The sequence below is a fragment of the Lissotriton vulgaris genome, chromosome 8 (assembly GCF_964263255.1).
Source record: "Lissotriton vulgaris chromosome 8, aLisVul1.2, whole genome shotgun sequence".
Lineage (NCBI taxonomy): Eukaryota > Metazoa > Chordata > Amphibia > Caudata > Salamandridae > Lissotriton > Lissotriton vulgaris.
Genome location: NC_141696.1, coordinates 793,657,478 through 793,685,274, shown reverse-complemented (window position 1 = coordinate 793,685,274; position 27,797 = coordinate 793,657,478). Strand labels below are relative to the sequence as shown.

Here is a 27,797-nt window from a genome sequence, read left to right as displayed (position 1 = left end):
TGTTACTTGGCTTTTAGGAGGCCATGGTATCAGGATCCAAAGAATGCTTCCTGAAGATACGAGTGACAAGCGTATACTGTAACCTCCCGGAAACCATATCTGCAGATGAGGCATTGTTTTTGGCTAAAGGGGAAAGAATAACGTGGATTTTAGCAGGGAGGGTGTGGATAGTTGAACCTGATTGTTTACCTCTGCTCATGATATACTGAAAACCTTCTGCCTTGAGGAATGCCTATGCAGTTCTCAGGTACAGTGGGGAGGAGGGGGCGGGGGGGGATAGAAAGGCAAAGTATTTCATCTTAGCCCTAATAGTCCAGATGCTCAAACTGCAGAGATTTTGTTAACAAAAAGTCTTCAGTTGCCTTAAATCTTGCCTCCTAGATGGCATGGTTAGGGCCACTTCTCAGACTTCTCAATAATTTTATAACCAAAATAATAACAGTAAACCTATTCGGAACCCTAAATATTTTTTGATTGATTGATTGAAGGCTTTATTTCGTTATAAAAGAATATCATAAAAGCAAAATACAATGGGTTAAAATCAATATTTACATGCACATTCGATTTACACAATAAAAACATTGTAAGAGCAATTAAGACAAGTATTAAATTGACAAGGCAAGCCTTTTTGAACGAATTAACCAAGACCATTTCAGGAACTTGGCTACACCGCAAACAAACAAAGTGTGTGTGTCGGACATTAAAATACGTAGGGCCACTTTGTGTTGCCGAGTGCCCAAATGGCTACATAGTGGTTTGAGCCACTGCCGCCTAGGGGCTAAATAGGCGGGGCATTAAAAAAAAAGATGGGCAACAGACTCGACACGTGTTGGGCATGACGCACAAAAAGGAGATCGCTGGTAGGGAGTTTTCCACTGTGCTAACAATTCGTTTACAGGAAACTTCTCTATTCTGAATTTAAAATACAGGGCTCAATCTAGGGGGTTGGATAGAATATCTAGATACAGTTCATAAACCACCACATCCTTAATAATCATAAAATTTGAAGTCTATTTGCAATGTTTAGAGTCTGTAGAAATTTGACAAGAGATCCAAGTCCAGTACAGTTTCTTTAGGACGGCTTTGAGGGGGGGCAGTGTTGGACCCCCACGCCTCGCCGAGACCAATGACCCCAAGCAAGCGTTTCACGTCCCTCAGCCACTTGATCTTGGACCAGACCTCCATTTGCATCACCTCTGACAGAGCTTCTGCATATGAGGCCATCTCGGGCACTCGCCACAGGCGAGCCCAGAGTAGCAAGGGACGTAATTGGGCTTGGTCCTTAATCGATCTACAACCCAGATCCTTTAAAACGGGTTCGGAAGGGGTACTCTGGGGAAGGGCCATCAGTTCCTTCAAAAATGTGCACTCTGACCTAGCTAGGGCTTCAAGGTTACACGTACCCCACAGCTCCGCCCCATACAAAGCAGCACTAACCCCTCTTGCTTTGTAGATCTCCACTACTGGGGCGATCGGCTTGGTTGAGGAGGAGCGTTGCTTCTTTAGGAGTGCACCACCCACCCTTTTATGGCCAAGTATCATTTTTTGGATGTGTGAATTCCAGTGCATTGAATCAGTTAAGCGAATTCCTAGGTAGTCTAATTCGGCCACCCTCTCCAAGGGCACGGAATTCAGCGCCAGGGGGCAACCAATTTTTTTGGGAGGGTTCAGAACCAAATATTTAGTTTTATTGGTGTTGATAATCAAGCCCCTAAGTGAGCAGAACTCCTGGAAGCTGTTAAGGAGGCTCTGCAGGCCCATAGGAGTCTTTAAGATAAGGAGGGTGTTGTCAGCAAAGAGTAGTGTGGGGATACGCTTGCCCGCCAGGGACGGTGCATCTGCAGGAGTTCTAAGCAGATGCTCGACCACTCCGTTCACATAAAGAGAGAACAGAGTGGGAGCAAGCACACATCCCTGACGGACACTTCTCCCCACAGGGATCCTGTCCGTTTTTTCACCATGCGTGCCCCACCGCACCTGAGCAAAATTGTCGGAGTGGAGCCTCACCAATAAAGACAGGATATACGGTGGCAGCCCCATCTCCGACAAAACCCTCCATAGCCCCACCCTTGGTACTAGGTCAAAGGCAGTCTTCAGGTCTATAAAGGCTAAGTAAAGACTGCCCTTGCCCAGCACCACCACCTTCCAGTAGAGAAGAACCAATCTAAAAGCTTGTTCTATGGTCCCTGTTCCGGAGCGAAAGCCAGCTTGGTAGTCCGACAGAATGTTATTGTTGTCTACCCACTGAAGCACCCTCCCCAAAATCACTTTGCCCGTGCCTATGCAGTTCTCAGGTACAGTGGGGAGGAGGGGGGGGGGGGGAATAGAAAGGCAAAGTATTTCATCTTAGCCCTAATAGTCCAGATGCTCAAACTGCAGAGATTTCGTTAACAAAAAGTCTTCAGTTGCCTTAAATCTTGCCTCCTAGATGGCATGGTTAGGGCCACTTCTCAGACTTCTCAATACATTTATAACAAAGAAAATAGCAGTAAACCTATTCGGAACCCTAAATATTTTTTAGGAGTGTCCCATTTCGTTTACTATCACTGAGCTGTGCGTGGTGTGACAGTCTTGTACATCTGTCAGGCTACTATGTGGGCGTCATTCCACACGTTCATGAAGCATTACTGCCTGGATAGCCAGGTCTGGCGGGAGGGCACTTTCGAACGTTCTATGTTGGAGGATTTCCTGGTTTGAGCCACTCCACAAAACCACCACTTGGGGAGGTACTGCTTTGTGACCTATTCACAAGGTCATGAATCTTCGGTTAGAAGTATCCTTCAGAAGAACAAGTTACTTACTTTTGGTAATGCTCTTTCCAGTGGATACACTATCTACCCACAGATTCCAAGGATAGTCTTAATGCGAGGAAGGTGCTGTTAGAGTATCCACGAGAAAGAATGCTACCAAACCTAAATAACTTTTTTTATTTTGCGGCAATACAAGCCTCCCTCTCTAATGTGGGTTATCAACGTTTTTTAAACACTTTGTGGCACCACTCACACTTCCTTTCACACGATATAGCAAACGTTTTTGCTTCACAGTTCTGAAGTTCCAGATGCAGTTTGGATACAAGTGTTGCTTGAAACTAATAGAGAAATCACAGCAGCATATTCATTTTAGGGACCTCATTTTTGCCCATCAGAGAGGTGTACTGTGGCTTTGAGTTCATCAGATCCCTCTTAAAATCATATCTCAACCCAAGCCATTTAGACCCTAAGAGCGTCTCCATCGACTTGCCGATTCACGTAGTTAAGTACCTAATTGACGTTTGTGCCCATTTGAATGATAGTCGTCTCTGGAGTCTAGTGACTTGAGATGGTCCTAAAGACACACTAAGGATCTCAGACCTGTCCTTGGCCACCCTGAAATCTTCCACTTTCTTGTAGGATTTCAGATCGGCATCATAGCAGGCACTGAATTATCTGGTTTTATAAAAGTGAGCAACATTTTATCTGCTAATGGGCTTGTTTTATACTCTTCAGTATCAAAAGGTATATGCTCAATTAATTGGTGTAGTATTCTTTTAATTCTAAACAGCTCTATTTGCATGGCAAAAAGGAATGGGGAGAGGGTACACCCCTATCGTGTTTTCTTTTAGAGCGATGGAATTTTGAATGGGAGTTACTGGTCGCATGGTGTGTGCACTAGTTATGATTAGTGCCGCTAGCAATGGCTGGCCAATTTCAGGCTTTTTCAGTTTTATTTTGGAGTCCTAATTTCTCTTTAACTGCTGTTTAAGGGAATTTTCGACAATGTTTAAAATAAATGTTAACATGTTGGATGAATGAATGAATAAAGTCTGTATTCGGTTATAGGACGTAATTATAAAAGATATCTACATACAATATAAAACATGATAAAAAAGAAAAACCAACAAAAGATCATATCAATAGAAATTAGGTTAAAACTTTGCAGGTCCAAAGTTAAAGTAAATAAAAACCTTTATATATATGATGCAAACAAATCAACACTAGATTAAAATATACGGTCACACATTATGAATTCATGACTTTGTTCCAATACAGGGCACTTTTTTTAAAAAGTAGGAAAATGCAAAAGACACAGTATGATCGGTTAGCAGCTGCAAATAAAGAAAAGTGCAGTAAGAACTAGGTGATGATGGAAGGAGTGCTGAAACTTTCCAGACACTCAACCCTGGTCACAGATCTGGGTTTAATCCATCATTGATCTTTAGCTCACTTCGCCACCCCAGTACAGATCCAGCCATATGCAAATCAGTCTTGACCCTGTTCCTCATGGGAACAATCCAGCCTGAACTGCCAAGCCAGGTCTTCCCTGGACTGGGAACAAGTATCCTGAGTCCGGTTTTGGAGTTTCACCCCTCATCTGCCAGTCTAGCTTGAATCCAGTGGCAAAGTGAGCAAGGGGCCCACATCTGGGCATACCCTGCCACTTAGGGTGAACAAAGTAAACACAAGGAGATGATGGACGGAGCGCTGAACCTTTTCAGACACTCACTGTAGGAAAGTAGGATCTGCTTCATATCGTTGGTCCCACTTTTTGCTGGATGCAATGCTGTTTTTGACTAGTCTGACTGGGATCCTGCTAATCAGGACCCCAGTCTATCTGCTTTCTCCCTGAACTGTTATGGTAGAATATTGATGCCTTTATCTGTGAGCGCAGCATGTCGGTGCTGTGGCTGAAACGCCTAGCTAAACTTGGTGACTTGCAACTGATTACTATGCAATCCCCTTTCAGGCTTTTGGCCGCTGGGCCTACCCACTCCACACTCCTCACAAAAAGGATGTCACAGTTTTCTTTTATATTGAAGTCAGCGTTTCGACACAACCAGTGACACACTTTATTTGTCAACTGTGATGTAGATTCCAAGGCATTATGGTCAGGTTGAGGGCCCCCCGGTCATAATTGCCACATAGGGGCAGCAAGCTAGTGTCAGATTAAGACTATGTGGGCCTTTATCAGGTTGAAGGCCCTTTCCTGGACCCCTATCAGGCTCACCACAGCCAACAAGATGTTGGACTTCTTCCTGCTAGGTATAAGAGCCACAACCGCCTCCATGGAAGGTAAGTGGGGTTGCTGAATAATCACGTCAGTGGGAGGGAGACTAGGGTGGAGAGAGAAGAATAGGGACCTGGGGGCCTACCCGTTCCACTTAGGGTACCAGGAACGCCAGTAGGGGCTGAATTGGCAGAACCTAAGGAGGAAAGAGAATTTATGTTCGCATTAATGATTCTGCAAGATTTGGTCAAGTTAACAGCAGACTAGTTTATAAAGTCTCTCCACCAATGGTGCGAAACACTGCGTGATAATATCTTTGAGTCTCTCCAAAATACCTTCGCAGGCTGGATCAAGAAATGCCAAGTCATTCTGATGCTCCTCAGGGCCCCGAGGACTTGAGATGTTAAGCTGTTGCTTAAGGTTTCTAGATAGTTTTACCCGACGCTTTTTCTTGGCCGAAGGCGCACAGACACTATTGCCTAAAATTTCAGAAGAGGCGTTCAGTCAGGTTCTCCTGGACTGCAAGGGACGTGCTGGGAGGATTGGACAGGTTACCAAAAGCATCAGCAAGCCTGGAATGGGAATGGAGGGCTGGTTGGACTTCTAGGGCTGATGGCATGGTGCTAAGGCCCTCCCCTGCATCCAAAGAGAGTCGCCTGTCTGCCAGGTTAATTTCTTTTGTAATTACCCCTACTGCACAAACTAAGAAAGTGTCAAGAGTGGTGCCACAAGTTTGCTTAGGGGCAAAGTCCTTGTCCCTCTGCAGTTTCCACTTCCCCATATTAGGCCCCCAGTTGTCCCAAAATTAGTTAGCTAAAAAGGTTACCGGGCTGGTGGATGGTGAACCACAATAGTAGTAGCACAATGCTCTCCTGAAGCCAAAATGGGGCTTGACAGCCTCTTTCGGGTGTTGACGGGTGAAGACTGGCCCGCCCTTGGCTTGCGCAGCCAGTCTGTGGAAATGTACATTATAGCGCTCTGTGACAGCAACATGCAACAGGTGAGTCTGGGGCCACTTCCAATGCCCCTAGGGAATCCTGGGACTTGAAGTCTCCACGCAGCAGTCTCCCCACTCTGCGGGGCTTGGAAATGTGTTTTATTGCACTCTGTGACAGCAACAGACAGCAGGTGAGTCACAGGCCTCCTTCAATGCCCCTAGAGGATCCTAGAACTCGAAGTTCCTATGCAGCAGTCTCCCCTATGTTATGAACCGAAGAAGCTGTAGATTGCCTCTAAAATTATTCTCAATAAATATTTATGTTATGGTGATATTCTACATCAACCTTATGTCTTACCAACTCCCACTGCACATAGTATTCAAACGTGCTCAGGATTAACTACGACCCTTCCCTTCCTCAAACCCTCTGTGGACGTCTATCCCTCACTGTCCACAGCCTTCAAACATGCAAAGCAGGGGTTTGAGAATTAATTAAAAATGCTGGATAGAGTTACATCAACCTTGGCATGAAACTATATCTTCACTCAGTGAAGTGCATTTACTTGATTTGGTGTCAATTTGTTCAATATTTTTTTTTTAAACATCTTTGTATTGAACAGTTGTCAGCATCCTTCAATATTTACTAATCATAGATTTGTTTACATGTAAATGTGTTCAATATTTTCGGGATATTACCATTAGGAAAAATCTATCAGGTGGTCTTTGAAGGGTGAAATGGTAGACATAGCGGGACCATTCGTTTTCAGACTGTTCCTGTACCGAGGTTCTTGGACTGTCCATGGATCTAGATTTGAAGAATAAAGCACTTCATTAGAATAGGGAGCTTTTCTCCGGTGTTCCTTTTGGCTTTGTAAATTCAAAGCTGACCCAAATACTAATTGGTTGGCTGCAAGAGAAAATATTCTGTTGAGGTTGTCATTACAGGACCTCAAGGAAATAAAAATTTCATATAAAGGTGTCAAGGTGTTCATTTCCTGACTTCCAGGTTCAGGTGATAGCACCCCCAAGTGTCAAACATCACTTAGGGCCTTTTTACGAGTTTTGCGGCCGTGTTACTCCATCACAAACGTGACGGATATTCCGTCCACCGTATTACGAGTTCCATTATATCCAATAGAATATAATGGAACTCTTAATACGGTGGATGGGATATCCGTCACGTTTGTGATGGAGTAATCCATTCGCCAAACTCTTAAAATCAGTCCCTAATTTAGAATGGGACTCGTACTATGGCGGACAGGATATTCGTCACGTTTGTGATACCAACAGGCCTAGGTGCCCACAAACACAACTCATATTCTACAGACTCTGAGCACTTTGCTGGCTTAAAAATGTGTGGACCAATGTAGAGAGCTGCACGAATAGTCTGCAAACTATGTGCCAAGAATATGGACAACTTATTGACCCATGTTGCGTTCTTTGTTCATAGTCTAAATATTATGAGTAGAGTTCGAGGACCTCACCCGCCTCACAGGTGTTGGGTACATCAGCAGGCTCAATTTAAAGTCCCCTAAACTCTTGGCACAGTTGAGCTCCATTTAAAATATTTAAAAATGCAGAATTTCGTCCTTATTGTTTTGTTTAGGAGAATTCTAAAATGTTGACTGACTTTCAGGCAAGCTTTGAAACATTCTTAGAACGTTTTCATTGGTTGAAATGTTGTATATTTTCCGCAACTTTAAAAAGTAGTGTTTCTTGGTAACAAGGGCCACGTTAATCACTTGTAAAGAGTAGAAGACATTAGCAGGTGCTACCGACAATCACACCTTCGTTTAAAAACTGAGCGATGATAAAGATAGCTGAAAAGAAGATTTCATTACCATTATCTGCTTCTCCAGAGGAAGATTCATTAGCATTTTGGAGACCTTCAAACTGGAAAAACAGGCACAAGTACTCCATCATTTGGGAGTTTTTACTTTGCGCCTCAGGAGAAAAAAACTCAGCTCTTAGGGACTAACCTTCAAACTCCACACGCATAAGCTAAGAAGAGGGCAGAGAGAACTGTACTCCTTTGGAACTTCGACAGTGACCAGAAATCTTAAGTCGTAACATGATAGAGAGTATTTGAAGTTTTAATGAGAGCAGACAAGATCCCAGCTGGCCAGGACGCACCATCACCAAAATATTTTGCTGGACAGATGCTACAGTAAGCGAGCAAACCTTACATGAACATATTTTTGTTATATTGGATGGAGTGTAAAACAAATGTGTTTTTTCGAGAGAATAGAACCCCAGGATTGGGGATGAGAAAATTTAGTTTTTTATCCCATCATCCATTTCAAGTGTACTAACACAAAGCCGGCCGCGAGAAAAAAATCTGTTGTAGTGGCCATTGCAGTATTCGAAGGTCAATCCTTGCATCCTAAAAATAAGAAGTGAGGAGTCATAAGGCAGCGTGGGTAGACTCCCCTGACCTCCTGGGACTTCACCCCACTTAGATGAAGATAAAATTAATTGTTCCATGGTTGGTGAACCCCATTGCAGCTCCAAAGACGAGCAAACCTACCTCGGGTTCTGAAAATCCCTAGCCTGGAACTCTTGGTTCTACGTTAGAAACCCTCTCAGGTCCACAAACCCCCACTCAAGGTCTGCGAACCCACACGGGCCCTCGTTCCTCACCGGAAGAACCCAGAGAGTCCGCCTCCCACCATTCAAGTCAGAGGCCACTGAAGTCATCTGCGGCATACCACAAGGATCTTCACTCAGCCCCACCCTCTTCAACGTATACATGAGCCCCCTTGCGGTCATCGCACGCCAACACAACCTCAACATCATCTCCTACGCTGATGACACTCAACTGATCCTATCACTCACCAGAGACCCTAACACTGCCAAAACCAACCTACATGAAGGAATGAAAGAAGTAGCCGAGTGGATGAAGCACAGCCGTCTGAAACTGAACTCAGACAAAACAGAAGTCCTCATCCTAGGCACCTCCCCCTCCGCCTGGGATGACTCTTGGTGGCCAGAGGCCCTTAGAAAAGCACCCATCCCGACGGACCACGCACGGAACCTGGGCGTCATCCTGGATTCCTCACTCTCGATGAACAGACAAGTCAACGCCGTTTCTTCATCTTGCTTCAACATTCTTCGCATGCTCAAAAAAACATTTCGCTGGATCCCCACCGAAACTAGAAAAATGGTCACCCACGCACTGGTCACGAGCCGCCTGGACTACGGAAACACCCTATACGCCGGTACCACCGCAAAACTCCAGCAAAAACTCCAACGCATCCAGAACGCTTCAGCCAGGCTCATACTAGACATCCCGCGTAAAGAACACATCTCTGGTCACCTGAAAAACCTCCACTGGCTCCCCGTCAATAAGAGGATTACTTTCCGCCTCCTAACCCACGCACACAAAGCACTTTACGAACTTGGACCCGCGTGCCTCAACACACGACTGTCCTTCTACACCCCCTCCCGCCAGCTACGATCCTCCAACCAAGCCCTTGCCACTGTACCTCGCATCAACAAAACCACAATGGGAGGTAGATCCTTCTCCTACCTGGCAGCTAAAACCTGGAACTCACTTCCCACTCACCTTCGCCTTACTCAGAACCACCTAGCATTCAGAAAGCAACTTAAAACTTGGATATTCGACAAGTAATTCCCCACCCTTCTTCAAGCGCCTTGAGACCCTCTGGGTATGTAGCGCGCTATATAAATCTCTTGACTTGACTTGACTTGACTGGGTCCTTGTTAGCCTGCCCACATGGTTCTTGTAAAAAAATGCTGGCCTCTGCTTGGCTGCCTGAAGGCCCTTTACATCAGCGGTTGGCAGGCAAGTTGGGCACAAGCCAAAGGCCATGCACAGCTGAGGTAGGCTTCCCATAGTGGTTTGGACAGTCAGGCTGAAAGAAATGGCATGTGATCAAAAAACCTGACAAATCACTGAAAATTCAAGGATTAAGTGAAGTTATGGTCAGCTTTGGTTTAAACACCTTAACGTACGTTTAAAAAAATCTCAGAAGTTCACATAAAACCACAGTTAAAGTGCAACATTTATGGTTTTGTGTTAGCCGGAAGGCGCATAGCTATAAATTGTGCTAGCCCGACCCCTCCGGTGTGGGCCAAATGGCTGTCAGATCTCCTGGAGTGGACAGTGGCTGAGCAGTGTAGACTCCGGAGAGACCGTACAGACAACAATGCAGAGCTAGACCTTGAGATTTGGAGTAGTATGATTACTAAATTGCATGACCAGGACATTGACGGAAAAGATGAATCCGATGCTGGTTTGTCAGAGAGAGGATCTACGGATCCACCCACGCTGACTGCTGCCCAGCCGGCACTTGACCAGTTAGTGAACCAACCAGCACACCCTCACCCTGAGGTCGCCCGCAACCGGGAGAACCGCATAGGTGACACCAGAGTCCACGGCCCATGAACTGAAACACCTCTGAAAGTTTGTAGGTTTAACATCTGAGTGGTTCTGTGTGATTTCCCTCCTCCTCTTTGCGACAATGCCTCTCTCTTTTGTTCTCCCCCACTCCCCGCCTACCATCATGAAGAAAATGTAGCGGCCTTCTACAATAGCTGTTCTTTCTCTGCACCTGCTGCGGATTCACAATGACGCTGGGGTTGTACTGTTTATTCATTTTGTTTCTATATTTCTTGTTCTAATCTATGGTCATGAACTGGTTGCTGCAAGATGCCAGTGAACGATGTGACCTATGTTACTTTGAAAACTCAATAAATAAAATTACAAACAAAAAAGTACAGCATTTAATAAATTAAAACAGAAAAATCACTCACATTCGCCTAGACTACTTGTTTAAAAAAATCATTTTCATGCATATACATTTTAGAAAGAAATGTACCAGTTTCATCACCTTTTATTACCAATAAAGCAAAAAGTATTTTTTAGGAACGTGTGTTAGAGTTCGTATCTGACACATAAACTTGGCTCTCTTGCCTGTTATAGCACGGTCTTTCCTATTAAGGTTGATTATATGTTAAGTTTGCATTAGGGCTATGCAAGGGAATACCTACTGACTGAGATAGCATTCTAACAACCTGGATTTGTATTGCAACGAGGTCGATATTTACAATTCTTGTTTTATTTAAACACATTTCAAGTCATTGGCAGTTTTCATAGTAATACATGTTTTAGACTGTGGTCTTTAAAGAGCTAATCAGTGATATAAAAGTGTTTTACGGCTGCAATTAAATGTAGTCATTTGGTAAATGTTTAACACTGACTTGTCTCATCTGGCTTTTCATTAGCAATACAATGGGGAGAAGATGGCCGACCCTTCCACTATCTTTTTTATACCGGCAAGCACTCATACTATTCCCTAATGCATGTAAGTACAGTTTTGGTCTGTAATTAAATGATCATTTATGCAAACCTGATAATAAATTGCGTCTTGCTGCTTTTTTTTATATAGAACAGACATAAACATGCCATTGCTGTGTCTTAAGCTTGAATTTAAGAACTCTGCAACCCACACACTAATTAATTACAGTGGAGCATAGATGGATATGCCTGTTGATTCTCCAATTCACCCCCAATGTGGTAAAACAAAAAATGTTACATATAAGGTTTATAATACAATCAACCTTTGACGGTGCCACATAATTCACATAAACCCTCTTTTCCTTGCAAATTCAGTCGTGCCTAAATACCATAGCAGAATTTCACTGAAACGCATCAATGCATCCCAAATTTCCTAGCTATTGACCAGATATTATGCGATTAAAAGGATGAAACAGTTTCCTTCCAAGGTTTATTTTATGTGTAACTCAAATCCAAACAAGCGTTGACTAACCTAATAGGTCTTATTCAGTTACAGTTCATGAGCCCACGGACAAGACTGCATAACCGCTGGATGGCACAGCAGTACATTCCAGCAATCCATACTCAACCTTTCATCCATCTGGGCTTAATACATTAAGAGCCCTTTTGCTTGGTCCTCTCATCTGTCCTTTAGTCTGCTTAGGAGCAGCTGAATCTCCATGTACGATCTCATCACACATACATGCACACTCAAGTACACATAGAGTCATATACTGCCATGATATGATAGATATTGCGATCACATTCAGGTATTGCCTTGATATACCCACAAATTATAGTCATTTCCATGGGCCCTCTTCGTGTATAGTGGTACAGCCATCATGGGGGCATGTTGCCATCATATGGTATGCCTACTAAATGCCAGGCATTACCATCACCTGCCAAGAATACTCCTCTATACCAATGTACTCCAGTAATTTGCTCCATATTTGACCAATTTCCCTCACTGTGTGCCAGATATCATCATCATATGACCAGGTACTCCCTTCACTTGTCAGGTTTTGTGATCATACTCCATTGCTCTTACCTGTCATACAGGATAATTTTAATATTAGCCCAGTCGTTCCTCTATTTTGACTTGTTATATTAGCTCTTGCCGGGCCAAAGAGAAGCTTGAGTAAATGGGGGAGGAAACAAAGATACTACTCTGATGGGGCAGTTGACTGAGGTAAACTGATTTTGGAAGGGGTTGTCGGTTCCTTCGTTGGGAATCGCTTGTGAAGAGGTAAGGCTGCCTGGATCTGGATCACTCACAGTTTTGTACTGCGTGAAGCAGATTAGTTACTGACCAGTGGCTGAATGACTCTGCAGAAAGACCATTGAATATTCTGGGGGGATGGTGGTGGGTTCTTGTGGCAGAATCTCTGTAGGTTGGTAGCTAGTTATCTGCGGATTATTGTGGGTGCACTGATATGTGTTTTGGTTCTGGGTGATTGGTTAATTGTTTGTTAACAGCTTGGGAGTTGCTTTGTGGGATGGTTACCCCTCAGTTAGATGTTACGGAGTATTACCATTTGTTGATGAGTGCAAGACCGTAGAAGCAGTGGTAGTCCTCGTTGTGCAGAGGCAGAAACAGTTTCTTGATAAGTGTCAATGAGTCAGTCTGTGTGTCTGAAGGTGTATCACTGCCTGGCCTCTCCATAATTCCCTTTTCTGTTGTTTTCTAGTCAGGCAACTTGTGGCTCTTTTGAAGTGAATGGGGTGAATGTGCGGGAAGGGAGCAAGCAACTTACCTATGGTGGCTTTGAGTAGCTAACTCAGTTCGTGCTTTATTTAGCATCAAACCAGTTTCAGTTGCAGGTAGGCCCTACTGCTGGTGCTCACGACTCTGACGGAGCAGTTGAGGCTTTTGTTTCCGAGTTCCTTGCTGATCACCACCATCTCACTCGGCAGTACAAGCGGGCCTCCAGACTCTGAGGTCTCCTTCAGTAGTGGGAGTGAAAAGCAACCTGATGAATTCAGTACTGCTTCACTGGTCTTGGATCAGGGCTATTGTGTTTGCATTTTAAACACCTAAAGCACATTCTGACCCTAACATGTCCACTCAGAGGGCAGAGAAGTGAATGCTGTATGCCAATGATGCTGTAACATTCAAATGTGATATATGTGAGCGTATTTTACCTATACCAATGTCATGCTTAAGTCTACTCAGTATTCACTTGTGATGTATTCAATCCCCTTTTCTTATTCACACTTGTAAGGAAGGATTCACAAATGGCAAATCCGCGTCTGCGATGTGTATATTATCTATATCTTTTCAAGGTCCTCCCAATCCTTCTCATGTGAAAGCCAAGGACCTGCCGAACCTCCTGCTGTCAGAGTTCCAGTTTCTTTCAGCAGTATTTCTTCCATTGCTGTCAAAGGGGCAAGAATGGATAAACAATGTTGGCTTATGGCAGTGGTTAGCATTCTAGCCTATTGACTCGATAGAAGAAAACTTTCCAGATGCCAGTGTAAACAGTGTTGATTTCCTTAATGGATCGGACTGGCTCTCCTTAGTCTAACCTAACACTTGTATGTATTTTGATAAAGCATGTCAGATTATTTACAAGATTTCCAAGACCTTTGAGGAGCAATTAAGAAAGGATAGGTCCTCGTGTTATGGCTCTTCCTGTTCTACCGAAAAACATGGCTATTGTGACATTAACCACATTATTTTATAATGCAATTGTGTTTTAGTTTAAGGAACGCAAATTGTTTAGTGGCTCAGTGGCAGATGCTGTGTTTTGAGAGCTAGAGCTGGGACTCACAGCACCGGAGATCTCTATTGGCTGGAGTTTGATTTCAAAGGGCCAGCGTGTTCAAACAAAATGTATTGTGCCATTAAACGTTTTGATTATCCTTCTATGGGCATCGTTTTTAGTTATTGATAAATGGTAGATGACAATAAAATGGCTTTGCGACCCGTTCTGTGCCCATGGCGGCCGTACCTCTAAACAACTACAAACCCCACTACCAAGTTTGGGCGGATCTGTTTCCTTTGTGTAGTATGTGTTTTGCAGGACCCAGTGTCCCTCAACACTTCCTTGGAACAGAATGCACTCTCACAGCCATCCCACCACGCCTCCACTCCTGACCTTACATACCTCAGCCCAGTACAATAAAGTTACTGATGCATCTGTGGCTTATCCCCCTAAAAAACAACAGGGAATGGATTTCATGTCTGCCAATTCCACGAAGAGCTTACTTTGCTTCAAGAAATGATGTGGTGTTTACGTGTGCTCTACAAACCCAAAGGACAAAATCCCCGGTTGTCAGATACATTTATTTCCTCCGAAAAAAAAAAATCACTTTCTCTTTTTTTGTTTTGTTACTTTGACCTTGGGCAAAAGAGCGTCTTGCCCTGGCAGGAATGAAATGAATGATAAATGCAGAGGGTGTCTTTGCTGAGTAATGGAGCCGCGGCGCAGACTTTCCATGGGCTCTTTTTTTTTTCTGGCGCGCGGCCTCAGGCAGCGCGAGGACCCCCGCTGCTCATTTAAATAGGTATGTCAAATCTGCCCGGAGACGCCGCTGGTTTGATCTGTGGTAATATTTGTGAAGGTTCCATATGGACTTCAGCCCCCCGCAGTGCCGAGAAATAATGTACAACGCTTCACGGTGCAGCCGCCGATTTCTCTCGGCGGAAGGGGACGCAGCGCTGCGCTTTAGCTGTCGGAGAGGATGATGGAGCTGACGCGCTAGGCCTGTCAGCTCGTTACACGGATGGGTTGCACGCAGTGAGGCTGTGGAAAATCTGCGCCTTTTAACTTTTCTACTTAATCACGGTTGTAGCATTGCCTTTAGACTGTATGCTACATTAATTCCCTGCCTGCCTTCTGCCTTTCAGCCCACGTTTCATGGCGGAAAAGGAAAGCGGCGCAGGTCTTGTCGAGGAGCCTTATCACGCAGCTGTCATCCGGCAAGCCATTTGCATTTGTTTTGGCTGAAAACGGGGCAACCCAAGGGCACTATGTTTTGTTGCATTCCATCATAATAAAGACATTAGCAACTTACAGAGGGGGGAAAGCTTCTTTAGTTTGTTGGGAGATTTTGAAAATGAGCTGTATCCTATAAAACAATATATAGTCAGAGTAGCACACGTCCATGCCAGAGATGCGCACAAAACAGCACGCCTCCGCCCAAGAGCAGGCCGACAGAAATCCCTTTTAAGACTAATTTCTTTGCAGCGCGCGCTCTGTAGATTTTGCGAAATTCCGATAGCAAAAATTAAAATCATGACTTCGAGCTTGTTGTTAGACAATCTCTGTTACAGCTTGTGTGAGTCCTTTCCTTATTGCCAAAAAAAGCTAATAACACCTTGACAACGGAAATTTATGATTTCAAAATATACTCTTGGTATATCATTTCCTAATTTTAATGGGCAAATTGAAGGTGAGGCGACGTGTGTCGAGGGGAGGGGCATGTTGGCTGCACAAGTGAAATCAAAGGTTCTGGGTTTGACTGCAGCGAATGATGGTTTTACTTTTTCAGTAGTTAGCTGGCTCAGACTTTTTCAAGTAGCCCCATTGTCCATCTAGCGCCACCTTTTCACTTTATTTGGTTTATTTGCCTGTATTTAAAATCTGCATTTCTTAACTTATAGTAAATTGGACCACATATGTTTGGATCATGCATGTGTCTGTGTGTTCCCTTCCACGCTCTCACATATGTATGTGTGGTATTTCTACAGCGCAAGCCTAGCCACTTGGCAGCGGGGCACTGTACAGGGTCAGAGACCAGCATAAAGTCGACAGGTGATACTATAGGTAGTTGGTTATGTGCTAGAGTTATGTGCCTTTTCTGTTACCACACCTACTGGTAACCTGGAAAATAATTTCCTCCATTTTTGCTGTTGTACATATTTTCTCGATACTGCAAAATCAGCACATATACCATGTATAGACCTTGACATATGAACCCAAGGTCTGGACTTTAATGCTAGTTTTCTCCACCCCCTTCCCTGATTTCTTTGCCTGACAACCTCACTTGTTGGTATGTACATATCTGGAGTATTGATAATATGTTGATCACTGCCCAATCTAGCTTCAGCGCGCATTGGCTTAAAGGCTTTCCCCCACTTGTGATAAAGGAAGGACGAGAATGTACTTGGTGAGTCAAAACTGATCCATGCATCTCTGTGATCAAAGAGGTTCAGTGTATAGACTGGACAAGGTACATATTAAGAGTTTCTCGAAATATGCCACATTTACAGAGATAGAGGGAGGAAAGAAGCATGGAATATCTCAGTTGTACAGTTCTTTCCATATTACAGAGGTTGTAAACAAGGTAACATAATTTTGTAACAAGTGAGGTAACTAGGTGGTGCAATTGTGAACAGTTGGCTGGAAAGTGATCTCTCATCAAATCCAAACACAAGGAGATGATGGACGGAGTGCTGAAACTTTTCAGTAACTCACCCCCAGTCACAGATCTTGGTTGAATGCATCATCATTCTTTAGCTCACTTCGCCACCTCAGTTCAGACCCAGCTTTATGCAAATCCGTCTTGACCCTGTGCCTCATGTGAACAGTCCAGCCCGAACTGCCAAGTCAGGTCTTCCCTGAACCGGAAACAAGCATCCTGGGACCGGTTTCTGGGTAACACCCTTCATCAGCCAGGCTAGCTTGAATCGAGTGGCAAAATGAGCAAGGAACCGTTCTGATTTCTTTGCCTGACAACCTCTCTTGTTGGTATGTACATATTTGGAGTATTGATAATATGTTGCACAGTACCTAAGCTAGCTTCAGCGTGCATTGGCTGAAAGGCTATATACCCCCACCCCCTTGTAGTGTAGGAAGGGAGAGAATTTACTTGGTGAGTCAAAACTGATATATGCATCACTGCGATCAGAGATTCAGTGTACAGACTGGATAAGGTACATATTAGGAGTTTCTCGAAAGATGCTACATTTACAGAGATACAGGGAGGAAAGAAGCTCTGAATAGAATATCTCAGTTCCACGGTTCCCTCCATATTACAGAGTTGATAACCCAGGTAAAATAATTTTGAAACAACTGAGGTAACTGAGTGGTGTAATTGTGAACAGTTGGCTGAAAAGTGATCTCTCATCAAATCCGACACATACATGTCTAGTGGGGAGACCTAATGCCACGATCCATTTTTATGTCTCGCCTACGCAGTGCGCAAGCGTTGCTTAGGAGATGGCCTTTTGGAATCGCTCCGTACTTTCTAGGAAACTCGTGCATGTTTTGCACAGTTTCCTATTAGTACTCATGCATGTATGGCGTTTCCCTTGCGGGAGCGAGCAGCAGTACCATCTGTTAGCAATTATCGCGCCTGGCGCTGCTCGCTCCCGCAAGGGAAAGGCTGTCCATGGACTTCCGGTCGCCCTCCACGTAAACCTCATTATTACTGCTATTGGGAAGGAAAACAAGTGTGTTGCTTTAACTTTCGCAGCCGCACTTGTTATTTTCTTGATAACGTTTGGCCCCTGGGGAGAAGTCCAAAGGCACCTGCTGCGGCCATGGGTAATGGTGCTTTATGAGCCGCAAGCCGTTGTGAAATCTGACTCTACTCGTTGACCTTTTTAACATTGCTGTTAATGGATGGTAACTCAATAGAAGCAAAACACAGAGCCTCTATTTTTTCTCTCTACTTAAGATCTGAAATGTGAAAAGGCGCAGCTGTTGCCGGTCCAGCATTTTCTGGCAACTCCGTTGTCAATGGCCGAGAGGAGCTTAAGAAGCTATCCGTCTCTGGCGTTTTAGCCCGGTTTCCAAGTCTGCGCCTTGAGGCCTGTCCTCATACAGATTTAACTGCTTCTCAGATGCAGAGCGCTCCAGAGTAACAGGAAAGGCTTTCCTATCTGACACGGAAGATCTTTTTACTTGACAGCCCCCGAAGCCTGGTTGATCGGCATTGTAGTGGTCCCTGAGCGGAAAGCAGCCTGCACCGTGCACTGGATCCTCGATGCCACCTAGTGTTGTGTACCAAGTTTCCAATCAATACAAGCACCACAAGATGGCAGCAACGATTTTCAAATGTAGAGCGCAACAGGAAAGCAGCATACTATCCACTATCGCTTTCTCGTAAACCTCTGTTGTTCCGCAGATGCATGAACATAATCCTCGAGCCTCCGAGGCCCATGTGCAAGTAGCTTACCCAGTCCAAGTGTTTTCTGTGCAATCTAGGACTTATAGGCATCATTGCTGTGGGATAATTGAAGCTAGGATGGGTAGCATGAATCCGGACTGAACTGGATGAATTACTCCGGCTTCTCCCTTTAAAATATGAGACCCTCTGGATGAGTGCAACTGGCTCCTCTGTCTAAACTTGACACAGTGCTCGCTTTAGGATGGTGCGACTGGTGCCACTGCACCGGGCGAAGTGGTCGGGTAGCGCTGTATTATGAAATATTTTGTGGGCTTAAAAGCACCTGTTGCATAGCCCCTTATGTACCCAGCAAGCAAGCAAGAATACCAATATCAAGATTAGTTTGGTGATTAATGTAAATGCACGGGGAAATCAGAGCTTTGTCTAGTGGCAGTTTTGACATCATAAAGTAACACAGAGGGTCAAAGTACCTGCTGCAAGGCACCTGTAAAATGCAGATCACTTAATTGTATGTTACAAAGATAGCGCAGGCTTACTGCTTTTGTCACAGAGATTCTTTTGTTACTTTCAGTTCATAAGTTACAATCCTTCGAGAAGACCGTGAGCTGTGGGCTGGCATCAAAGAGCTGCATACGAAGTGCAGGGTGCAGGTTTAGAACCTTATGTTTTTTTCCTTTGTCTTCCTTTATCCTAACATTGCTAAAACAAAAAAGTTTGAATGGGTAGAAATTCATTTGTATAAGTAAAGCCAGCCCCAACAACTTTATTACATTTTAGATCACAAGTTTGTACTTCTCCTGATCAACCACTCGTAAAACATAATGCATTCCAGTAAAGATGACATGATTCCTACACCTAGTGTTTATCGTTCTTATGTAACCTTTCCTATGTACTGATTTACAAGCTTGTATGATTCATTCTCTGCATAATAAGTTGTATGATTCTTTCTCTGCATAATAAGGTGCATGGGTGATGTGAAGTACTCTGACCCCCTACATTAGTATGAGTAGCGCTATTAAAGAAATGAAATACATGTGAGAGAAGGTCCAGGTGGCAGTGAGGGAATCAAATGGTAAAGAAGGTCATTGGAGGCATCAAGTAAGATTTTCCCACCAGGGGGCACCATCGCTAAAGCTGGCCCTGGCTTGGCATACACAACCAAGGGGAAGGGCCAAGCTTTCTGAAATGGTCTCAACCCATGGAATGAGTTGAAGGGCATTTGGGTATAATCTCCATGTTCATAACTAATGATAATGGCAATCTGATGAAACGCTGAACACCTGACCTTCGATTTTCTAATTTTAGTGTGTCGTCCAAATGTTTATGTTGCAGTTTAAACTGACTTTGCCACAGCCTCTACAGTACTCGAGGGATTATCTGTACTGCCACGGCCCTCCAGAAGTGCTGGAATCTTCTCCCATACCCTGCTATCTGAAAGTGTTGTATTTTTCAGGAGTACGAGGTGGAAGAACCCTTACATTTGCTGACCGAAATTGCCACCTAGTCTGAGCCTGCTCAGTAATGCTGTGTGGTCAGTTGTATCATAAGCAGCCGAGAGTAGGGTGACCAGAAGATTTCATGCCATCAGAACACATCTTTTCAAGTTGTGAGTTTTGATTTACTATTAGTGCATTCTGGGGAGTTGTAGTCTGGACTCATCTAAATTTAGCTAGTTGGGCCAACAGATTGGATAACAATAATATATAGGAGCAAAGTCCAGAAGTAGAAAATTGGTGTCCCTGTGACATGGAGCCATCTGGTTTACTAGCTGAGAGACTGAATAGAATCGGAGCATCTAGAAAGGAACCAGACTCTGGAGATGGACATCAATGAGGTGGAAGAAAATCTCTTCTAAGTGATTATCACAGAGTAAGACTTACAGCTCACAGGAAGAATAATAGTATGACTCACAAAACGAAGGTCTGAATCACCTTCAGTAGAATGAAAGGCGCAGTAGATATTCAAACTTCCTCTAGCAGGTTGTATGTGTATTTTATTCACGGAACTCTCCAACTCCCCAAAAATTCTGGAATTCACTGTAGATTAATCTGCGCTGTCACATTTTGTGAGTTGAATGTATGTGTGTGCTGCCAAGAGCCGTAGGTCCCAAGTACAGTAGAGCACAAGAGCAGCAGCTCAGAAGAATGCACCGTAGGAAGCACACACTGACAGTAGCACATTGGGACAAAAAGCGAGATACACATGTTATTCAATTGAAAAGCATGCATACAGCACGTGGAAAAGCCAAGCATTTTGTCATAAATCAGACAGCACAACACAATATATAGTAATTGTACAGCTATTCAATACCTAGCAACACAATACATAGGATAATGTGCTACATACCTGAACGCTTATAAGGTCCCAAAGGCGAGACCTATTGGCTGTGCCAATGCTTGTTCACCTAGCCGATGATTACAATTAGATAGTTGGTTTTTCGAAGCAATAATATACATGTTTAATTGTAATACTAGGTGGTTTTTCAGTATCTCCATGAATTCAGTTTTATCCACCAATTATGTCGTTTTCATTTAGCGATCTCTCATTTGAAGATATTTAAAAATCCTCTTATAAGAAGCTGAAATTAATGCTAAGGTCCTCGAAAGAGTGTATGCGCTGGTACTTGTGAAGGTAGATTAAAACAAACGACCCTTACTATAGATCCACAATGCTATAAAAAATAGGAACATATGAATATACTAAACACTCGTTTTTGGGCTACTAACAATATGGCAAAACATATTAAAGTTCCTCTTTTGATTGTCTCGAGTTTGCAGACCAAAAACAGGAAGTCTTGTCACCCCCAATGTGTGTTTTTGAAGATTTAACAGAGGGACTTCAGATTTAGAGTCTACAGACCCAGCTTTTAGGACTGGAAACCTTGTGTGTTTCTAACTCTCTTCACTAGTAACACACTTTCGAAATACCAATTTCCGTTTAGGCATTTCCGAAATGTTCATTTAATGTCTATCAAATGTTTACGTGTACATTAAAAGCCCTAAAATCTATGGATCCAGGCTGAATATCCGCAGACGCACAAAGAGGAAGATTCTGCAGACTCAAACTGATCAATCAAGGAATTTAATTAATTAAAAGTTAAGTGTTCTTCCACCCCATAGTTTGTGCCTGCTGTCTAATTTCGAACCATTGCAGACTATCATCTCTTTTTATCATTTTTAATGTGGGAAGGTACTTGATCTAGTGGTACGGGTTTTTGAAACCACTCTTGAAGGTATTTAACTGTAAAGGACATGGCGTCTTCTGGAAAAAAAGACACCTCTGACTTTACTTACGTTTCTGTGACAGAGGATACATTGTCTAATTTTGAGGTAGCAGATTAGACAGATGATGAAACGAAGAAGCCACCCTCTAAAACTACCGTTTGATATATATTTTTTGTTAGTTTTGTAGACCAAAAAAAAAAGAATACCTGGCCTTTAGATTGTCTACTTGGAGATAAAAGCCTCGTCAGAGGCAAAATTGTCAGAAACAATTTGGCATCTCATCAATGTGCAAACACTTGAAAGCCAAACATGAATATGATATTTTAGCAGAAAAGAGAAACATTCTACCAGATGAAGAGTTGCCTTCTACCTCCAGAATTGCTGCACCACAACAAACGACATAGTGCCATTAAGTGTACTGGAAGCAGAAGAAATAAAAAAGTGGACAGTCCCTTCAAGTACATAGCACTGTATTGCACATACTTTTGCCAACATAGAAGTGTTATCCAAATGCAGATCACCAGGCATCCCCAGCTAATAGGTGCTTGCATTCAGTAGCGCAAGCCTAGATTTTATTCTAATTCCGATCTTCCTATTCTCTTTACTGGCACTTCATTTTTAATAAAAAACAAAGTTGTTTCTCTGAGTTATAAAAAAACAATACAATCCCAAAATGTGTTTCTTTTAGGATCTAGATTTATTGGTCCAAACGAAGAATCTTTTGATCTACTTTCCCTTCCTTTTTTTCAGAATAAAGTGCCTGCAGCTAGGCCCTGTGCCCAACCGCCACTGTATCTAACCCCTGCCGCACTTGGCCTATGGACCTCAGCAGTAGAGGTTAGGTCACATGGTACAGCAATACTCTTCTCTCTATGTTCTCCTGGGTCTGGTGGCTCAGTGGACTAATGATTCCACTGCAGGGGTCTTTGTTCGACCTCATGGTCACGGGTTCAAATCCCGGCAGGTCCACGCAGCCTTTCATCCATCTAAGATCGAAAAAAGCAGTGCCATTGAGTTAGGTAACAATAAACATCTGTTATTCAGCGCCAAGATGCCTACGGGTGAAAGTGCACTTTACAAATACACATGTTATGTTATGCAGTAAGTAAAGGAAATTGTCAGACTAGATGAAGCCTTCAAATCTTTCACTAATGTCACTTTATATAAATCTGTGCAAACCAGAAGTACACTTGTGTACATGTTGATATATATATATATCTATACTACTATTATTTTTTTTTGTTTAAGAAATTTTTATTAAGCATTAAAAAGTGATACAAGAAACATGTCATGAAAAATCTGAAAAAAGTACATATGAGTATAATAATAATTAAAAGACATCAATTTTTAAGAATTTATATAGAGAAAAGAAAGGTGTGAAAGATAGAAAGGAGAAAGAAGAAAGGAAAGGAATGGAAAGGGAAAAAAAGAAAAGGAGGACAGCAGAAGACAGAGAAAGAGAAGAGGAGAGAGAGAGGAGAAAAAGGAAGCATAATTAAGGGATCATGAGGGACAAGGAGCACGCGGTAAGGGAGAAGGATTGGAGGAGAGATAGGAAGTAAAGGGAAGCCATAATAAGTCAGATTTAATTTTCAGAGGAATAGAGGTAGAGGAGGCTATAGAAATTCTATGTTCGTCACATATATAATTCCACCATGTGTGGACCGAGAGTTTTGAATTACTATACTACTATTATAAAGGAAGAACTTTGAAACTTTGAGGCGGGTAAACTCGGGAACCACAGCGCCAATCCACACACCCGATACATCGTTGTAATCGTCAGGGTGTGCAGCTGGACATAGGCTATATAAACATAATGAATATATGTTATTTAAAAAATTTACCGAAAAAAAAGTAGTCCCTTGGAAGAAGCGCCAGCCGCGACGTGCGTGCCCGGCGTGAGGCGCGCGGGGAGGAGCGGCGCCCAAGAGCGCAAGGAGGACCGGCGGACATGGCGCGGTGAGGAGCGGCGGACAGGCGGTGAGGAGCGGCGGACAGGTGGTGAGGAGCGGCGGACAGGCGGGGAGGAGCGGTGAGCGGCGGATGAGGTAGGTTATTTATTTATTTAGTTATTTAGGAGCGGTGAAAGGCGGAAAAATGAAGCAAAAATGAAAATCGTGAGCAAGAGGAAGCAAACGGAGCATTACAAAAGTGAGCCAAACGGTGCATTACAGGAGGAAAAAGTTACGTGTGCAGGTTACAAAAGCGTACATCGTGAGCAAGAGGAAGCAAACGGATCATTACAAAAGTGAGCCAAACGGTGCATCACAGGAGGAAAAAGTTACGTGTGCAGGTTACAAAAGCGTAGAAAGTAAACATAGAGGTATAGGAGGAAAAAGTGACGTGTGCAGGTAGCAAGAGGACGCAAACGGAGCATTAAAAAAGTGAGCCAAACTGTGCATTACAGGAGGAAAAAGTTATGTGTGCAGGTTACAAAAGCGTACAAAGTAAACATAGAGGTATAATACTGCAATATATGGAGGAAGGCTCCGGGGGACCCACGGACAACGTCGGGGCGGGCGGGGGCCCTGAAGCCTAAATGCTCCTGGACAACGTCGGGACGGGCTGCTAGTGTATATATACACTAGCAGCCCTAAAGTAACTAAAGTGGTTATTAAATGCATGTATTTCTTTTGTACTGTTAGAGATATGATCAATTTGTTCATGCATGACTAAAGAAACATTGGTTATAAATGAGAAACGTTTTGGTCCCACAGTTGCACTGACGTCAGCATTAGCAGCCAAAGGAGGTGCCAGGGTGTTCAGTGGAGCAGCCGTGGAAATAGATGATCCCCAATGGTAGCTGGAAAAAGTAGAAAAGGAGTAAGAATCCAGTCGGGAGAAATCATCTTCTCTGTTGTCCACAAAGATTCTGCCATTTCTCAGGTCATTTCACAGACCGTGTCAGCAAGGAGAACAGCTGAGGGTATGATATGCTGGTTAGGAAAACCTCTAGTTGACTGAGGCCAAAGGAGGAAGGCATTGTCACATTCATGAGGACCTGCCCATGTAAATGCAGGTTGAGACATTGATCTTCATCAAAGGGAACAAACCCGTAGGTCCCCACTCGGGCATCATTGACCAAGTGAATATAGATCCAGCAAGAAGAGAAGTTAGGGTGTGGTAAATGCTATTTCGGAAAGCTCACAATTGTGTTTTCAGTGTACAGAAATCATCTATCTTGAATGTGGTTGGCAGGCAGGGTGCTGTTGATTGCTGTGCGCCTGTCACTCATCTCTTACAAAGAAAGCCCCACTGTGAGCCAGACAACCCAATTTTCAGTAAAGAAAACCAGTCAGACCCATCTGGGAATGAAGTGGCTGGGAAGCTGTCCACTACTCAGGCCATAAGTTGTACTTGTGGACAGGCAGACGGATTGCATCATGGTGGGAGCTGGGAACAGGAACCCCTCCATGAGCTGAAGATTCAAGGACACTCGCAGTAGTGAAACATGGGTGTATGGGATCACCATGGCTCATGGGCACTGAGTCAACCGCTAAGTTACAATTTTTGACTTTGAGACCCTTTCTAATGGGAGGCACGCACCCAGGCTGCGCTTTTTCGGACTTAACAGCAGTGTGTGCATGGGTAGGGCTTTTAAAGTGGCCACACCAGTGGGGTGGAGAGATGACTTTCTCTGATATACTCGCAGATGGACTCAGTCCCCTGATTGTAGGTTATGGCTGGCTTTGGCCAGGCAGGAAGCTCAGACAGGTCAGATCAGAAAATGGAAGCAGTAGGGACAGGAATGAGCTGTTTGTAGTATTGAAGCGTCATATCATCCTTCAGGTGCAAAGCTGTAGACAATGGGGCCTTACACTAAATCAGCATTGTCCGATCCTTCACTATTTTTCACACACTGAGCTTAGTTTTCTGACTAGGAATGACCAGATTTCCAATGGCAGTGCTTCCAGCTATTTGAGTTGTCTTCATGCACAAATCCTAACGTTCATATTTTTAAAAGTGTACTTGAAGTCCTCTGTCTTCCCATAGGACTTGGGTTTATGTGTACAGTGGAAGTGCTGTTTAATCCCCTAAAGCCTTGCATAGTTCATGAACTACAGAGGACACAAAATGGGTGCCTTTTTTCACTCCACCTCTAAAGGGGGATCCCAAACTTAAATAAGAAATGTCTGATCAGCTTTTCACAAATAAAATGTCATCAGCAAGGGCACATGGATAAACTTTGTTCCAACCAGAAAACAAGAGCATACATGTAGATAGAAAATGTAGGCGCTTGAATAAAGTATCCACAGGGAGGCAATTTGGAAGCAGTGGTGGTTTTGGTTCCCTGCCCAATGTTGTGCTTTCACAAGTGGCTCAGTAGTGGTAATACTGTTTGGCAATTTAAAGGAAAAATGGAGCCAACCAATGGATACTTTTGTTGGCGTATAATACCATCTAGGCTGATGTGGGCAATACCACGTCGAGTGAGATCAGGGCAAAGAATTTTCTGGTCAACTGCTTTCCTGGTGCTGTTCCTCCATTGGGAATCCCTTTTAGAGTTCTGTTTTCTCCAAGCCTGCTTCTCCACCTGAGGCACTTTCTTGTAATTCAGAAAAATGTTTGTTTTAACATAGGCATAAGATATTCAACAGCTTGACAGATACACATAGTCATTTTCAGAACTGAGAGATAAAGCACTATTATTAAAAGTTTGATCAGCGAAAGCATTTTCATTAGACGCCTCGTTCCTGAGAGGTTTGGTGTGCGCCACACTTAACAATAGCTATTTCGGAATGTAACAGACACATTACGTAAACGTCTAATATCTGTAGCGTTCTTAATTGGGGTTCCTGCAGAAGTGAGGAAACTCTATTGTATCCAGTGGAGCCCAAAATTGTGGGCCACTCTGAAAACATATTTTGAATCATTAAATATGAAAAAAAATTCTGAGCAGCCAGAATACAGGCCTGTGTGAGAGCAATCAATTCAGCAACCTGAGAAGAGTGTACTAGAGGTAAACGTCAACTTTCAAAATAATTCATACAGAATACAGATTGTATTTCTGGCCACTAGTAAGCCACAGCCATTTCTAAGGCAAGAACCATCAATATAAGATACAAGATCACAGTTGCGCGTTCTTGCCTCAGTATGAACAATGGTGGCTTTGGTGGTCTGTAGGAAGTAGAGATACAGGGTTCAGAACAGAACACTGCACCAAGATGATTTTAGAGACGGACAGCTAAGAATTTCATACTTTGACAATCTTGCCATGAAGAGTTGTTGAGTTTTAGTGGTGAGCAACAAAACAACGACAGCATAAGGTATGTCAGAAGTGAGGATGGAGCAGAGGATTATATTCTCGAAAGCCTCCGCGAGGTGGGGGGGGGCCAGCGCCACAGTTTGCAAGCATGGTGGAAGACCTCAGATGACTGCAACAAACTCAAGTAAAGGCTATGGGTTTCTTATGGGAACCTACACAAAGATCCCTGGAAAAGGCCTCCTTTTTAATGACTGCACAGTGTAAAAAGTTTTTTAGGTCTCGCCTACGCAGCGCCCATGCGCTTCATAGGAGTGCCTTCAGCTGTCGCCCTGCTCATTTTCAAGCACACACTTATGCTTGTGGCGGCATCTACCTTGCGAGAGTGAGCCGCGGCACGCATGCTAATTGGCTGTTGCTCGCTCCTGCAAGGTGGATGGTGCCACAAGCACGAGTGTGCTTGAAAACAGCTGCATTAATCATTCCCTCATGCACGGCTCTCTCCTGAAACTAGCTGCTGTTACACTTTTAGCTGTGGGCTCTTTCCTCATCTGTGCTCTTTCATTCCCATCTTTCGCTCTTTAATTAAGTCTGCTTTTTTTGTTTCATCTCACTGTCTCCCTGCCCGTACCTTTTCAAGCCTGCCTTTCCTCCCAACCTCTAAACTCGCCTCACCTCTAAGCTGCCTCACTGTCCAGGCTGCGCTCGGCTTCTCTTCCGCTCATCTCCCGCTGCGCCGCCCTCATTTCTCCCTTGCCTTTTCCACTCTGATACCTGACCACGGATTTCTCTGCGTGCACCCTCCCTCCCTCTGTATGCGCAGCAGTTTGCCAATGGATGCGCGGCTGCCTCTTCTGTCGACACAAATCCATCCCTCCCGCTGGGTTTTTATTAATGAGCGGAATCTCATGTGCGCCCATTTTAGGCAGTTATCAACCCCTGGTGCTCTCATCTGTCGCACCAGGTCTTTCTAATGGCAACTCAATTCAGAGTGAGACATGCGTGCACCCGAAAGGAGGCTCCTCGGTACTCAGCACTCAGTTTCTAGACTTCCTTCCCTCCTCCCCCTTCCGT

At 43.8% G+C, this 27,797-nt stretch overlaps 1 protein-coding gene across 1 annotated transcript in view; it reads left to right on the top strand.

The window, feature by feature from the left end:
- The window catches only part of MRPS9 (mitochondrial ribosomal protein S9), a 538,970-nt gene that overhangs the window by 301,049 nt on the left and 210,124 nt on the right, over positions 1–27,797 (top strand). Inside the window, exon 5 of the mRNA XM_086934678.1 lies at positions 11,168–11,247. Coding sequence (XP_086790804.1) covers positions 11,168–11,247 — 80 coding nt within the window. The remainder of the gene's footprint in view (positions 1–11,167; positions 11,248–27,797) is intronic.